General features: G+C 55.6%; 1 protein-coding gene across 1 annotated transcript in view; it reads left to right on the top strand.

The window, feature by feature from the left end:
* The first annotated feature begins 5,586 nt into the window (after positions 1-5,586).
* The window catches only part of DLX5 (distal-less homeobox 5), a 45,813-nt gene continuing 35,580 nt past the window's right edge, over positions 5,587-15,819 (top strand). The window contains exons 1-3 of the mRNA XM_068210511.1: positions 5,587-6,204; positions 7,470-7,654; positions 7,874-9,094. Of these exons, the coding sequence (XP_068066612.1) occupies positions 5,850-6,204; positions 7,470-7,654; positions 7,874-8,206 (873 nt within the window). The 5' untranslated portion in view covers positions 5,587-5,849 and the 3' untranslated portion in view covers positions 8,207-9,094. The remainder of the gene's footprint in view (positions 6,205-7,469; positions 7,655-7,873; positions 9,095-15,819) is intronic.

Genomic DNA, 15,819 nt, shown 5'->3' on the forward strand with positions numbered 1-15,819 from the left:
AGGCTGCCATCATCTGCAAATCCTTCAAGGTCTAAATTATAAAAGTTTGGCTGACCTCTGTATGAAAACAACATATTAGATCATTATAAAAAGAGCAAATGGAAAATTGCAAGCTTAATTCCTGAGATTTGTAGGTTAAAATCCAAAAGGGCCCTGAGGCAGGCTTCTCTGAACCCATCAGCCAGCAGCCCTACCCTGCCCTGCCCCGCTGAAAGCACACCAAATTCTTTGAGCAGTCATCTTTTAACAGGGATGTCAGAGGTCTAGGAAAGCATTCCTGTGGCATTGGGATGCAAAGGGATTTATCTCACATCTGAAGTCCTGCAGAGAGGCAGCAACCCTGCTCCTATCTGAGAGGCTGACAAGTGAGTTACAGCTGAAGGAGATGTGACAGGTGAGAGAGAATAAGCAGAGTGAATGCTTGTGCTGGAGATGAATCAACCCTCTTCCTCGAGGAGCAACTGCCTTTGGCTACCCAGAGCTAAAAGCTACAGTAATAAATTTTAAGGCCTGAAAAGATCATTACAGTCATCCAGCCCATCTGCCCACTCATCCAGGATGCTGAATTTCCTGAAGTCATTCATGCCTGCCCCTCCTGCTGCCACAGCTGAGGTCCTTTCCTCCTCTGCTCTTGGTTGGAGGCCCTTCCCAGTATGTCACTGCCATCACCGTCTGCCATGCCAGATGTCTGCAGTGCCCTCCCTGTGGCACCGCCTCTGGGCAGCAAGAGCAGCTAGAGCAAATATTTTCCCTGTAGCATTTCTGGCAAAGAGAGATTTTACATTCAGCTGTCCAGTGGTGCTGGCTCATGTCCTGCATCACAGCAGCAGCTCCAGCAGCAGCTTGGCCCATGTGGCTCCGGATCCATGCTCAAACATCTGTTATGGAAACTTTGGGCAACTGCGCAGGGAACCATGCTTTTGCAGCTCTCACTGCTGACCCAAACTGCAGATCTGGAGAGGGCCCCATCTGGTTTGTGTCTTGGCTTTCTTGGAAACCAAGAAACTTGGGCCTCACATCAGTTGAAGCACTTACAGTTATTGGAATAACAACATCCAGCCACCTGAGGAGCAGGCAGATAGAAGAACAACTCCATTGGGAGAAGCTGGGTTTTATGATGATGGTTCTCTGCTAGCCTCCATGACCTTAGAAAGAGGCCAGTGTTACATTGCAATGGAACCATATGGGCTAGAAATGGGAAAAAAAGACTAGGACAGACTTTGCCTGAAACATCCTGCCCAGCCCAGGGCATATCTCCATATTTGTTGAGATGGGTCACATCCATGTGGAGCCCATGAATGGAAGAATAATGTCAGGTCCCACTCTGCCTCATGAGCTTATGTGGACAGAGCTCCAAAAGGTAAAGGAATGGTCGAGTTCATTGAATATTTCCCTTTCTGGAGGAGCAGGCCATGACTCAACTGGGGCTGCAAGGCAATGCCCTGCCTTGGGAAGGTTGTGATGCATCAAGAAACAGCTAAGCAACCCCTCAGCAACCCTGGAAGGCATGCCCTGAGAAAGAACGGAAGGGGGGATACAGGCAGGAATCTCTTAACACATTCTTGTCCCCCCGCATTTGGCTCAGCCTGCTACAGCTGACCTTAACAAGAAGCCCGAGCTCCTCTCTTCACTCATGCTGGTGCAATTTGGGGGAAATAGGTGCAAATGTACTCTTCTCCTGTCAGCTCCTTGGAAACTGAAAGAGACAGTCACAGGTTGCCCTAAAAAGCAAATTCTAATTCCTAACAGTGTATGTCATGGTTTTTATGTGCTGTGCAATTTACAGGCTGGACAAGCGAGGCCAGCAGAGCCTAGTCTGTGGCCAAGCCTGGCAGTGAATCCATCAGCCATGGAAATGCCAAAGTGACAGGTTCACTTCATTAACTGGAGGCCCAGTGATTCTTGGGCACGTGTAAGAAACTGGAAGAGAAAAGGCTGTTCCAGGGTTGGGAAATGACCCTTTAGGATGGATGACCCTTTTGTATGGAGGACTAAAACAATGCCTGCACCAGCATTTGAGGGACCACACAAGCTTTGATCCCAAGTTCACCTGTGCATCGTTCCATCAAGACAAATGGTGACCTTCACAGGAACACAAACATCCTTTCCTTTAGGAGTGACTTCAGTTCCCCAAAGCACAGCATGTCATGCCTACATGAAGACATGTCCATTTCCCTCTCCTCGAACCAGCTGTACCCAAAGCCAAAGGCTCTTCAGAAAGCTACTGAAATGTGAGCAAAAATCTTAGATGCCTTCCTTGAGTTTCCTGTCAGGTTTATTTCTCCTTCCCTGCTTGCAATTGCTGCTTTCCAAGATCTTTTCCTGCATTTCTCCCTTTCTCACTGTCTTGTGAACATTCTTCTGGGCAGCTCACAAGCCCTCTCCACTGGATCCCCAATAGCTTTTGCCCATACCGAAAATTATGAGACTTTTTACTTTGCAGCAGCATTTTTTTTTTGCCTTAGGTGAGAATACAAGGACTTTCAGTCCCTTTGCCTCTTCATTCTGAAAACACTCCCCTAGGTAAACAAGCCCTAAGCCTAAGATGAGGAAAGTCCTCAGTTGTTGAAGTTGTTGAACGGCAATCACCATTTTCTGATGCTGTAAAACAAGAGTTAATCTGTGTTTCCACTGTGGAGAGCTGTTTGGAGCTCTTTTTTAAGGAAGGGAAAAAATTTCCTTTCATTCTTTGCCAGCAATTTCCATGCAAATAAAGTTTCCCAGCAAAAACTCGCTGCCCAAGAGAGAATATTTTCTCCAGAAAGTGAAAGATTTTCTGCGAACAATTGCAATATTTTATCCAAAAGTCTGAGAGGCTCATCCGAAATATTTCTCTCGTTGGCTGGAAACAAAGCGCTGCGGAGCGAGAGGGGACGGAAAGCCATCTGTAAACCCGAGCGGAGGGCTCAGCCGGTGGGGATACTCCCGACCAGGACCGGGGCAGGGCGGGGCGGCCGGCGAGCACCGGCCGGGACACAGCGCCCGGCCCGCCGTGGGGCTCGGTCGGGGCCCCAGCGCCGCCCCCGCGGCAGCTCCCAGGCGCAAGCGGGAACAATCGCCGCGTTGTCCTGCCGCGGCCGCCGGCCCGGCGGCTCCCGCGCCCCGGTCCCCGTGCCCTGAGGGGACAGCGCTGGCGGGGCCGCCCGGCTCCGCGCCCGCCGCCGCCGCTCAGTCTGGCCCCGGCGGGGGCGGCGGCGGCGGCGGGGCGGGAGGGGCGGAGGCGCGCAGGTAGCGCGGCGGCGCTGCGGCCCCGCGGCCACGCCGGGGCGCTCTTGCCACGGGCACGGCCAGCGCGCCTCCGCCGCGGCCGCGGCGCCCCCGCGCCGGCAGCGGCGGCAGCTGCCGGGACACACGGACACAGCGCCCACCTCCCCCGAGGGTCAGCGGGGCCCGGGCCCGAACGGGCCGCGGGGGCCCCGGGCAGCCGCTCAGGCGACGCGGCGGGCATGTGCCGGTAAACAATGACCATATTGTGAAATGGAAAACAGACTCCGGCTCCCTCCGAACCGCCCGCTCCCACCGGATGTGTTAAATAAAAACCGCTGGGGGAAAACAGCAGAAAGGCAAGAAAATCGGTTTCGGGCTGGGAAGGACGCGGGGCAGGAAACCCGCAAACACGCGGATTTGTGTGCCCTCAGCCCGGTAATCCTCGCACGGACTGCAACGGCGGCTGATGCCCTCAGAAAAAAAAAAAAAATCAACTTGGGGGGTTTGCGGTTGGATCTGTTGGGTTTCTGCCTTTTTTTTCCCTCTTAATATCGAAGCTTTTTTTTTTTTTTTTTTTTTTTTTTTGTCCCCTGCCCTGCTACTGAATAAAACAAGAGGAAACTTTCCCTGCTGCAGAGATCCAGATATCCCCGGTGAGCTGTACAAGCAGCCTGCCGGGACGGCTCGGCCGGGACCCGCCGCGGCTCCAGAGCTGCCGAGGCTGGGTGCGAGACCGGCGCCCAGCTCCTCTCCCGTTCTCTCCCCTAAAACGGCACCTTCCTGCCCGAACGTGTTGAAGTGCAGTGCCCTGGAATTTATGACACAAATGGGCTTTCCTCCCCCTCTCCCCCTCTTCGTCTGCTTAAAACCTCTACCGTCCCTTCCAACTGGATGCAAACTGGGAGCTTTAATAAACTTACTCTCCCCTTCCCCAGTCATAAACATATATCCCTCTCTGATTCCTCTCTTTAAAAAAAAAAAAAAAAAAAGGGAAAAAATAGAGGGGGGAGAGATATTTCCAATGGATTTAAGTAAGTGAATCATGTAATGAAATGCTTAGGGATTTGTTTAATGTGATTTTATATGAGCTGTGGACATTTCCAAAGCAAACAATAAGTTCAAGTACAACATGCACGGTTGTGTTACAAGTGTTACTCAGCTGGCTGGGAGATCTTCGGTGAGCAAACAGGCTAAATCTGGAGAGTAAACAACTTCAGAAAAATCTACAACTCCAGGTCACTGAAAACAGCCTTTTATTTGTTTTCCTTAGTGTCTAGTAAAATTTGATCCCTTTTTTTTTTGCAACACTGCTGTAAAATCAGCAGGGACGGGCATCACCAGCCCGTGGCTCTCCCCGGCCCAGATATGAAGCGCGTTGCCTGGGACCTGGTGCGCGGATGGGTGCGAGAGAACGGGTGCAGGTGAAGGAGGCTGCTGCTGGCCGGAGTGCCGTGGGCAGGATACCCCCGCGCAGCGCCAGTCGCTCCTATGGGGCTGTCACCCGGAAAGCGGGCTCTTGCGACAGCCTCCAAGTGGAGAAGCCCCACGACGGCCTCACAGTGGTCCTGCCCACGCGTGAGGGTGATTTAAGCTCCCTTCGTGAGGGGCTTCTGACCCTGGGCCGGAGGCGGACCAGACGGTGAGCATCGCCCAGAGGGCTTGAAGAGGGCACGTTCGTGGGGCCGAGCGGTTACAGCCGAACCTTGAGGGGCGCCAGAGCTGGCAAGAGAGTTGGGGGCTCTCCAGACACGGGCATCGTGCCACGGGCAGGTTGCCTTTCGCGAAATCCGCGGGGTGAGTGCCCCTAGGCCGTATGGTGCCACTAGCAGCTCCCCCACAACCCCACGGCAGGGCATTATGCCGGGTGTCTCCCGCTGGCTCCGGGCCGTGCTAGGGTCTTGGAAATGCAGGAAATGATGTAACTAAAATTCGAGGTACTTGGGGGTAATAGGGTTTGCTGTATTTAGCGCGGAGGTCCCGGGCGTTTCCCCGGGAAAGGAGGGAAACAACACGGTCAGACGCTAATGGTTATTGTCACCAGATCAGAAAACGAGTTGGGAACCAGGAGCGCCCAGTGCGGTGTTCCCAAGCCATCAACGTAGCCAAGGGGGACCGGACGGCAAATCTGAGCGGCGTGGCTGCAGCCCTCCCCCAGGGCGCTGCGGGTGGAGGTGCGGGGGCACCGGGCTGCAGGGCACACGAGCTGGCCGAGCCCCCTCGCCGGCTACAGGGATGGGGGGAGCCGGAAACCTCCCAATCGCGGCGCTCCGACTCGGAGATTGTTGTTGGTATTCACTTTAAAAAGAGGTTGAATGGGACTTTTTTCCTCCTTTTTTTCCTTTTTTTTTCTTTTTTTTTTTTTTCTTTTTTTTTTTTTTTTTTTTTTTTTTAAGCCAAAGCTTTGTTGTGCTAAACTAGTTGGACGAGTTAGGGTGTCGCTGCTCCCGATTGCTCTGGCCAATGGAACCCGATCCACCCTGCTGTGCGTAAGAGCGCAATTAAGGATTTAACCAAGCCTATGCTGCGCCCCAGCCAGCAGTCTGCCGGAGACAGACACCGCGCCGCAGCCTCCTCCCCCAGACATGTCTGCTTAGACCCGAGCAGCCCCGCCGCCAGCTCCAGCCCGCCGCCGGCTCCGAGCTATGACAGGAGTATTTGACAGAAGGGTCCCCAACATCAGATCCGGCGACTTCCAAGCTCCTTTCCAGACAACTGCAGCCATGCACCACCCGTCCCAGGAATCTCCCACTTTACCCGAGTCCTCCGCTACGGATTCCGACTACTACAGCCCGGCGGGGGGAGCCCCGCACGGCTACTGCTCGCCTACCTCGGCTTCCTACGGCAAAGCGCTCAACCCCTACCAGTACCAGTACCACGGCATGAACGGATCTGCCGGGAACTATCCTGCCAAAGCCTACGCAGACTACAGCTACGCCAGCCCCTACCACCAGTACAGCGGGGCTTACAACCGCGTCCAGAGCTCCGCCAGCCAGCCAGGTGAGGGCCGGGGGCCCGGGGTGTGCGGGAAGCTCCCGCGGCTTTGGGGAGGCTGGGGGAGCGCACCCCGGCAGATCCCTGACCCACGGAGCACGGGGAAGCGGCTTTCCCTGAGCCAGAAGGGAATCTAAAAATAAACAAATAAATATGGGGGGGGGGGAAAGAAAATTGGGAGAGGAAAAAAAAAGTGGAGACCTGGTTTACTGCTCTACTTCTTTTGACCAGCCCTCATGATCTAAACTACAAATTGCAGGACTAGTACTTTAGCGCTTCTGTCAGCTGCCCCCGGGCCCCCACGGCTACCTCCCTCCTCCTTCCCCCCGCAGGAAGAGGGAGAAAATAGCCGAGCCTTGTTGCGTGTCTCAAACTCAGGTTCGCGGTGTTGAAGAAAGTTTCCTTCCCCCTGTGCCGGAGGGGCGGGGGAGGAGACTGGGAGGGGGAGACCAGCAGTGGCGGGGCTGCGAAGCCGGGAGGGTTTTTCACCAGAAAGCGTCGCAGTTTTAGTGCTTTACCGCTCTGTAACTTGCTGTAGGGAGGAAAAAAAAAAAAAAAAAAAAAAAAAAAAAAGAAAAAAAAGAAAGAAAGAAAGAAAGAAGAAAGAAAGAAAGAAAGAAAGAAAGAAAGAAAGAAAGAAAGAAAGAAAGAAAGAAAGAAAGAAAGAAAAGTGGAAAAAAAAAAAAAAAAAAAAAAGAAAAGAAAAAGGTCAGGGAGGGAAAAAAAAAAAAACAACCCCGTGGTAAAGCCAGGCGGCTGGGGCTTGGCTGGGACGAATGCGGTCGCGGCGGCGCTTGGGGACACGCCGGCGGCGGCAGCGGGATGGCGCGGGTGTGCGGAGGAAGTGGTCGATGCCTTGGGTCCGACTCCGCTCCGGACAGAGCTCTTCCCAGCAGGGCCCCAACCATCTTCCCAGCGCCCGCGGCAGCCGCGCATGCCCTGCGCTCCCGCCCGCGCAGCGCTGCGCGCCCGGCAGGATGCCCGGGGCGGGCGTGGGAGGCGGAGGAGGAGGGCCGGGGGTGGCCGAGGCCGGTGTGGAGGGAACGGGTTCCCCGCCCGTCTCACCGCGGGGGGCCGGCGGAGGCTGCGCGGGGCCGCCGCCCGGCTGCGGGAGCCCCGGGGGGAGCCGCAGGGGCCCGTCGGGCCGGCGCCGCTGCCCGGCCCGGCCCGCGGGCGGGATGCCGCCCCGGCGGCGCAGGCTGCGCGGCGCGGAGCGGAGCCTGTCCCGAACTTAACGTCTGCGTCTCTCTCCCGCTCTTGCGCCCGTGCAGAGAAGGAGGTGGCGGAACCCGAGGTGCGGATGGTGAACGGAAAACCAAAGAAAGTGCGCAAACCCCGGACTATTTATTCCAGCTTTCAGCTGGCAGCGTTGCAGAGGAGGTTTCAGAAGACCCAGTACCTCGCCCTGCCCGAGCGGGCCGAGCTGGCAGCCTCCCTGGGACTCACGCAAACACAGGTACGGCGAGCGGCTCTGTTCGGCTCGGCCCGGCGGGTCCAGAACCTGGGCTCACCCCGGCGCGGCGGGAAGGGCTGGATCGGTCCCCGAGGAGGTGCGGGAGGGCGGTGGGGCGCCGCAGCCGCGAAGCACCGGCTTGCCCGGCGGACATTAATGGTGTCGCTTTCCCTCCCCACTCCCCCTTTCCTCTCTTCTCCTCTCCTCCCGCCCTGCTCCCAGGTGAAAATCTGGTTTCAGAATAAAAGATCCAAGATCAAGAAGATCATGAAAAACGGGGAGATGCCTCCGGAGCACAGCCCCAGCTCCAGCGACCCCATGGCCTGCAACTCTCCACAGTCACCTGCGGTTTGGGAACCTCAGGGCTCGTCCCGCTCCCTCAGCCACCATGCCCACGCACACGCTCACCCTCCAAACTCCAACCCGTCCCCTGCATCCAGCTACCTGGAGAGCTCCACTTCCTGGTACCCCGCTGCCAACTCCATCAACTCCCATCTCCAACCCCACGGCTCCCTACAGCACCCGTTAGCGCTGGCCTCTGGGACGATTTATTAGAGCCTGACCCTTATTATTTTATTAATTTTTTTTGTTGTTCCTTGGACTCCTGTGTTTTACTGTTAAGGAATAATAACGAAAGGAATGCATATGGGGAATTTTTAAAAGGGAAAAGAAACAAAAAAGATTAAAATGTGTAAAGCTTGTGCATGTAACTTATTGCATTTCAAAGGAAACCCTTTTTTATACAATACGGACGTTTTTTGGCTCAGCTGTGGACACTATCATTGGTGCCTTGAAATCTATGACCTCAACTTTTCCAGAGACTTTTTTCAATGTTATTTTAACCCTGTAAATAATTGTAGATAGAGGAATTTAACTGTATATTCTGAATAAAATAAAATTATTTCGACCAAGAGAAATGTTTCCAAATTACCCCTTCTTCTATTAATAAGAGGAAAAATATATAATACTAATTTGCTTTCAGAAAGAAAGTGAGGAAAGAGGATGGCAGCTGGGAGTTCACATTCTGTTCCAGTGCCGTGCAGTGCCACCACAGTCCAGGCGTGCTGGCAGGATCTGGCCCTTGCAGGTACCCACGGGTGAGCCGAGTGGCGGTGGTGCTCTCTCCCCGCTGGGAAAGGGGCTCTGGCAAGACCGCGTACATCTTATTGCACAGTGCTTTAAGCTGAAGGGAAAGCTGCCCATCCTGAGAAAGCGAATCTCTCGCCTTAAGCCGCCCTGAATCCTTTTCTGAGAGCAATTAGCGTCGAGAGCTGCACACTCCACAGCCCATCAGTCGCCCGTGTGCGCTCGGCTAATTATACAAATTACGTTTCCGTCAAAGGGAGCCACTAAATATGAGAAAAGAATAAAATGAGGGCTCCGCTCCCCTCGCTCCTGCTAAAAGCTTGCAGCGGCTTCGACTGAAGGAGGAACGTTTCAGAGGTACTTTTATTGGTTTTGTTTTATTTCTACACGATTTAGGGGAAAATCCTTGCGTCAGGGCAGTCGCTAGCGCTGCCCATTGCTGGAGGCACGGCTTGGGCGAGATGGCGGGAGTGCTGCCCACTGGCGCGGACCACTCGCACGGAGCGTGGGCTCTCTTCCAGTAGAGAGCGGGGCCCCCGCGGCGGCGCAAGTTCCCAAGGGGACCCACATCCTAGGGGGCAGTGGTAATTCACGGCCGTGTGGGATGCGGCGACAGCAGTGAACGTGCCAAAGGCGTCGCTGGAAGGATCCCCGAGATGAAAGATGCCCCTCTGGCAGCTGAGGCTGGCGGGGAGAGTGCTAGAAGGGGGGAAGGCGAGGCCTGAAAAGGGACACTCCTGCCCTGGGGCGCACTTACCTATCTCCAGTCTTCCTCCTCGCTGCCCTCCCCCTCCTTTTTTCTCCTTCCTCTCCTGCCTGCCATGCTTTGTGCGTGTGCATAAGTGTGTGTGGTTTGCGCAGTTTTCTCCTCAAAGAAAGAAGCCCGCGTTTGCTGTTTTGTAGCAGGTTTGGGGGTTGGCAAATGTCTTGCAGTACAATAGACCAGTTTGTTCAGTTGTGCTCCCTGCACGCCGGGGAGGGTGCGGGGTGCCGGAGGCAGGGCGGCGGGGGTCGCCGCCGGCTGCCCACCCCTGCCCGCTGCCGGAGAGCGGCCGCCCTGCCGCGGCGCCCCGCCGTTCCCCATCTCTTCCGCCGTTCGGGTGTCTGTCTCCTTCTCATTTAACTCGCAAGGTTTCAGGGATTCCCGCGACTCTGGGGCTGACGAAAAACTCGGCTTCATCTCTTCTGCTCACTTCCATCCTGTGCAAAAAAATTTTTAAAAACTTGACCCTTTCATTTTCTTCTGCTCTTTTCCTCCTTTCCCTCTAGACAAGCATTCAACCTGCAGTAAGAAATTCTCCCCTGCCGGAGGTCACTTCCCTTTGCAGAAAGGTTTGGACACAAGAGGTGGAAGTAAATTTCCCAGGTGGGTCCACCCACCCCTTTCTTTGAGGAGCTGCCGCGGGGCTGTTGGGTTACGGTAACCTGCCGGGGCCGGGGCGGCCCGGACGGACAGCGCACAAACAGCTCTGGGAAGGCGGAATGCCGGCAAGCAGCATACCGGGCAGAAATGGGAATTCACACCGCTGCCGCTGGACTAGGCATCATCGCTCGCCTCTCCAAGCCAGCCGAGTCAGCTCGGCTTGCTTTCCATGCTGGTACCCCTCCCTGCTTAATTTCTCCTCCTCCCAGAGCGCGTTGGTGTTGGGCAGGTCGGGAAAAGCCTGGCATCCCTCCCCTAGAGAGGATAAGAAATGCCCTTGCCGGGGCTCCCCGTCGCGGGTCCCCGACCTCGATGAACACTCAGAGTCTACGGCCGCCCGCCCCTCCGGGAGAGCCCCGGGCCGAGGAGGATGCTCCTGTCCCCTCTGTCCCCGCACACACAGGCAGGCACACCCCGGCGCCTCTTCCCGCCTGGGTACACCCCCTGGGCTCCGGCGGCGGCCGGAGGGAGCCGAGCTTGGCCAGGCCTCCCCCTTTGCTTCCCCAGGAAAAGGGATGGCATGAACTGTCCTTTGTGTGATGCTGGGTTTGGGCTCGGCGGATTGCTGGCTCGGGGCTTTCCCCGCCCCTCCCCCTCTTCCCCTCCCTTCTGTTTTCCTGGCGGCCACTTCCATGTGGAGCCGGGGCAGTTCGGGGAGCCGAGAGGAGCCACATTCCTGTGGGTGCCGAGCGGCTCCAGGGCTGAGCCACAGGGCCTGACGCGCACACACACACACACACAGGCGCGCAGGCACACACGCACAGAGCAGCCTACAGGCCCCGCTTCCCCCGATCGAGAGCTCCTGACACTGCCTGCCCCCCATGGGGCTCTCACACCCACAGCATATCCCCACCAGCTAGCCCCCGGCTGGGACGCACACCTACATCACCCACACCCAGACACGCACAGTGCCCGCCGTCCCCAGCTACGGTCGCGGGAGGAGCACTTTCTGCTTCCCCCGAGTCCCCCGCTCCTGCCCGGGCATCTGCCCACACCGCCCGCGGGCAGAGCCTTCAGCCGGGAAGTGCTGTCTCGTCGCCGAGAGCCTCGGTTTCCCTCCCGCTCCTTCCCGGGGAAAGAAAAGACACCCCCTCCAACCTGTCACCGCGGCATGGCAGCCCGTTTGTCAGGCGTTCCTGTCGCCCTTACTCCCCTTGGTCTCCCCCGTGCATTCGCTCCCCCGCGGCCGCGCTGCCTGCGCGGGCCTCCGCGCTCTGCCCGTTCCACCGCCGGCAGCGCTGTGTCCCCAGAGTGCATCCCACATGTGGCATCAGTTAAAGACTTTTGCCACGCAATTTTGCGACTGACAGATTTTAGGTGTTTCGGTTGTGGATTAAGGAAAGGAGATCTATTGCCTCAGGAAAATCGGGGCCGGGGGGGGGGGGGGGGTGTGGGAACCCCCTCTTCTTGCTTTCAGCCATTTAAGCGATTGCTTGCAGTAACTCAATAACCTGTTTTATAGGTCAGATAAGAGCCGTGAAAATAGGAAACGCGAAGTTTATATTAAGCCTCTCTTTCTCTTTTTTTAGGGAGAATCTGTGTTGCATCAGTTAAATAGTTCTCTTTGTTCGGTGGTGTGTCTATTTATACGCGATTCAGGGAGGATGATAAACAATAGTTTATCTGCCTGGAATACAGACCTGATAAATCCCGCCACGCACCCACACCCCAGCTGTCTGTGAGAGTACCTTCCACTGACACGACCTTCTAAGCCGCGGGTAAAACTCACGGCTCCCTCACCTCCTTAATCACCTTCAGGTGAGGGCCCAGAGTGCCGGCCTCAGCCAGAACCTGCGACGGATTGGGCATTTGGCGAAGAAGAGCTTGGGGGTGACTTCTCGCTCCTCTCCTGCTGCCGCCTGCCCCTCGGCACTCCCGGAGAGGCTGTCTGAACCTCAGCCTGGGTTTTGCAGGATGGCTCAGCCAGCCTCTCCGGGCCCGATGGTGACCCGGCTTCGTGCTCTGCAGCGGCATCATCTGCCTGGTTGCGGAGCTGGCCCTCCATTCCAGGAGATCTTTACGGACTCATCGATGCACACCGTATAATGCGTTTTATAGGGTTTTCGCCTCGCGCTATCTACTGAGCTTTCTTTTATTCTCCTGGCTTTTACTAATCCTCATGGAGAAAAGGGCGCAGAGTAAGACTGCGGGCTGTCAGGAGCGGCTGCGGTCGGGAGAGGCCAACAAGGGCCGGGGCGGCAGCTCTCCTGCCCATGGGGCCGGCCCCGGACTCCCTCTTCTCATCTGGACCCTGCGGAGACTAACCGGAGATCAAGTGGTCCGGCGGCAACCGCGCTTTGATGATTTAGGTCATTAAAAAATGAAGCGGGTTTGTGTATTTCGTGTCCAGCGTTAATAAAAGTTAATCAGGAGTCGAAAGCCAACTAGCCCAGTGAGTTAACCTCGCTAGCTGCAGGTAGTCCTGTTAGCGAGGCTCTTTTGATTAATTAATTACAACTGAGTCGGTTCTGTGATAATTTCCCTAAGGACCCCTGAGGACCGATCCAGCGGGAGCGCAAAAGGCCGCCGGCTCCACAGCCTGCCGCGGAGAATGCCCGGCGCTGGCATCCCGCACCCCGCGCTCTCCTCTGCCCGGTTCCGAAGCTCCCGAGGCTCCTTGCCCGAAAGTGACATTCAGTCACCTGAGAGGAGGCACAAGACAATGGCGAGGCCTCTTTTGGGGATGGGTGGGAAGCTCGGGGATGCTTCGGGTGCCGGGGAGAGGCTGCCGGGAAGAGCCGAGCTGACAGGCGGACTGATGCAAGGCGGGAGCCGAACCAGCAGTCCCTGACTGCACATCAGGCTCGCAGTCGTTGAGATTTGGACACGTAACGCTGCAGACCAGTGATTTGCTATTTTCTTAATTCCCGCTCTTCTCATTCCCTATGAATCAAACAGTCTTTTGTCCTTCAGAGTTTGATTTGATCGCTACTGTTCACATTTCACTTTTGTATTTTTCCCTCCCTATACCATTACTCATTGAGTGCCCCGTGAAATTACAATCGTACATTTTCAACTCAGCAACCCATTTGCAGTGCAAAAATAGGGTCTAAATAATGGCTGAATTAGCCCTACTGGACAGTTTCAGATGTAACACTCTGTAATAATTATATTGCAGGCTGGATTAGGATGCTATTATCATAATCTGGACGTTTACAATTATCTGTAATTTGCAAAGATGCGCCAGGTCTTGATTACAGCAGGTTTTTTTTATCAAGCTAACCATCACTAAACAGTGACAGTAATAACAGCTAATTTTGCTGGCAATATAAGAGGTGCTGGGGTGTGCAAACAATTTCACACCTGGATGTGCTCACTCAACCAAGAATATAGAGAAAGAGCTTCTGCCCTGAGACTCAGAAAAATATTCTCCACTGCTTCTGTTCAGTACAGATTTCTAGACCCCGAACCTTGCTTAGCAGATTTTCAGAGGGGTAAGTTTTGGGGCTCGCTTGGCTTTGGGGTTGGCTTGTGGCTGCTCTGCGCCTTGCCCGTCGAGGCACGCTCCGTATTTGCTCCCCCACATTCGCGGTCATTCTCGCGCAGGTGGTTTACCTCCCCGCCCGGACCCCGACAGATAAGCGCCCCCTTTCCCCCGATGCTGCCGGGGGCGGCGGGGATGCGGCGGGAGCCCCGACGGGACGGGCTGCCGGAGGGGCTGCGCGGGACTCGGCGGCCGGCGGAGAAACCGTGCGAAGCCCGGGCCAGCCCCGTCCGCCCGTGCCCGCAGCGGGGCGGCGGCAGCGCGCCTTTCCGCAGCTCTCCGCGGCCCCGGGGCGGTGGAGCCCGGCGGCGGGCGGCCGGCCGGCGGCGGAGCCGGCGCTGGCAGCCCGGCGGCGGCAGGTTTGGTGCTGGCGTGGGGAGCTGCCGCTGCTCCATCCATAGATGACGCTGTTTCACGAGTCTCCCGGGGCGGTTGCCGCGCGAGTGGGAGCCGCTGCTGCCATTCACTCCCACCCCGCTCCCGGGAAGGCCTACCTTTCCCACCTTCTCCCACGCCACTAAGCTAATGGGGCTTTTATTATTATTGTTATCGTTTATTTGCTCGCTTGCTTTCTTGTTGTCTGGGCTTTTTCTGAGCCTATTTGAGGAATCACTCGCGGGGGAGGAGGGCACGACGCAGCCAGAGGCTTTCCGCGCCGGCACCCACGCGCGGCGTGCAGGGGAGGACGAGCCCCCCGCAAGCCCACGAGAGGCAGCGAGCCCCCCGCAAGCCCACGAGAGGCAGCGAGCCCCCCGCTGCCCCGCGCCCGGGCCCGCCAGCGCGGAGGCGGACCGCCCGCCGCCGACCCCGCTGGGCGCATGCAGCGAAAGGGTTAAAGCGCCTGCGGGGGCCGTGGGGGCCGGGACCCGCCGGGCCGGGCTCCCCGGGCTGCGGGACTCGCTCACCCGGCATCCGCCGCCCTTCTGCGAGGCGAGGGGGAGCCCGCACAGGGCCCGGCGTGGGGGGGAAGGGGGGGGTAAAGCGGGGTTTTCTGAAAGATGCACACAATGCTGTTGGTTTAAATGTATGGTAGCTTTCTCTCCAGTGTCATTTGAATAATTCAGTGAGCCCCACTACCAGCTGTACTTCTGAAGCCTCTTCCATTCTTTTCAGCATTATAATTTTGGTTAATTTTCAATTTTAGGCCCTACGTCTCTGCAATTTGTGTATGAATAACAGAATAATTTTCCTCTTTTGTTTCGCCTTTCCTGTTCCTGAATCTAAATAAAGATGGCTTTTTAGTATTAAAAGTGGAAGAAAATTACAGGTAATTATCTTTGACGGTAAAAACGCTGTAATCAGCGGGCTACATGAAAAATTACTCTAATTATGGCTGCATTTAAGAGAATGGAAAAAAACCTTCTTGTGGATAAAAACCTTAAATTGTCCCCAATGTCTGCTTCAAATTGGATGGCACTGCAGCTGGAGGCTTTGTTCAGAATTGATCCTGGGGAGCTCTGAACCCAAAGTTTCACAGTGGGAAGGGGAAAAAAAGAAAAGAAAACATTTTTCCTAATGTAACAATACGAATGGTAGAAAATGACAAGACTGATCGGTTTTAAAGCACTCTGAAGACTGACTGAGCGTGGAAGTTGCTCAAAAAAAAAAAAAACCAAACCAAAAAACACCCCCCAAAAAACTGGTATATTGGTAAGTAGTCTTTGCTTTGTGTCTAATTATAGTGACTGTCCTTTTGCACGACTGTATGTAGCTGTCATTATATGGAGCACTCTGAGGATCTCTATTGACTTCTGATAAATGGCTCAGTGGTTTCAAGGTTCATAATTTGAAGGATGCCCAGGTCTCTAGCCATTAATTCTCGCAGTATGGGGCACCCAGCTTGGATGAGGAAAAGGCTTTTCATTGTCAGTTGTTGCTGTGCTTTCCACAAGCCAGTGCGGCTGAAGCTGGCTGGACAGCGTGTTGTGTGCCTGGGCACCTCTCAGGGCTTTGCAAAACATTCCTCAGCTTGCATTGTCTGCTCTTTGAAACAAAGGAGGGCGCCTCCTTTCTTAATAATTTGGAGTCTCCAACCTTTGGGAAGAAAGACAGGGCTCTGAGCTTTGCCTCGGCGAGAAAGCTCAGCTAAGCAGCGGAGCAGTAAAATCGCAGCAGAAATGGCCGGGTGATTAGGAACTTCGTCTAGGCGTATCTTTGTGGACTCGGTACCTCCTG

This window comes from Anomalospiza imberbis, chromosome 1 (genome assembly GCF_031753505.1).
Source record: "Anomalospiza imberbis isolate Cuckoo-Finch-1a 21T00152 chromosome 1, ASM3175350v1, whole genome shotgun sequence".
In the NCBI taxonomy this organism is placed as follows: Eukaryota; Metazoa; Chordata; class Aves; order Passeriformes; family Viduidae; genus Anomalospiza; species Anomalospiza imberbis.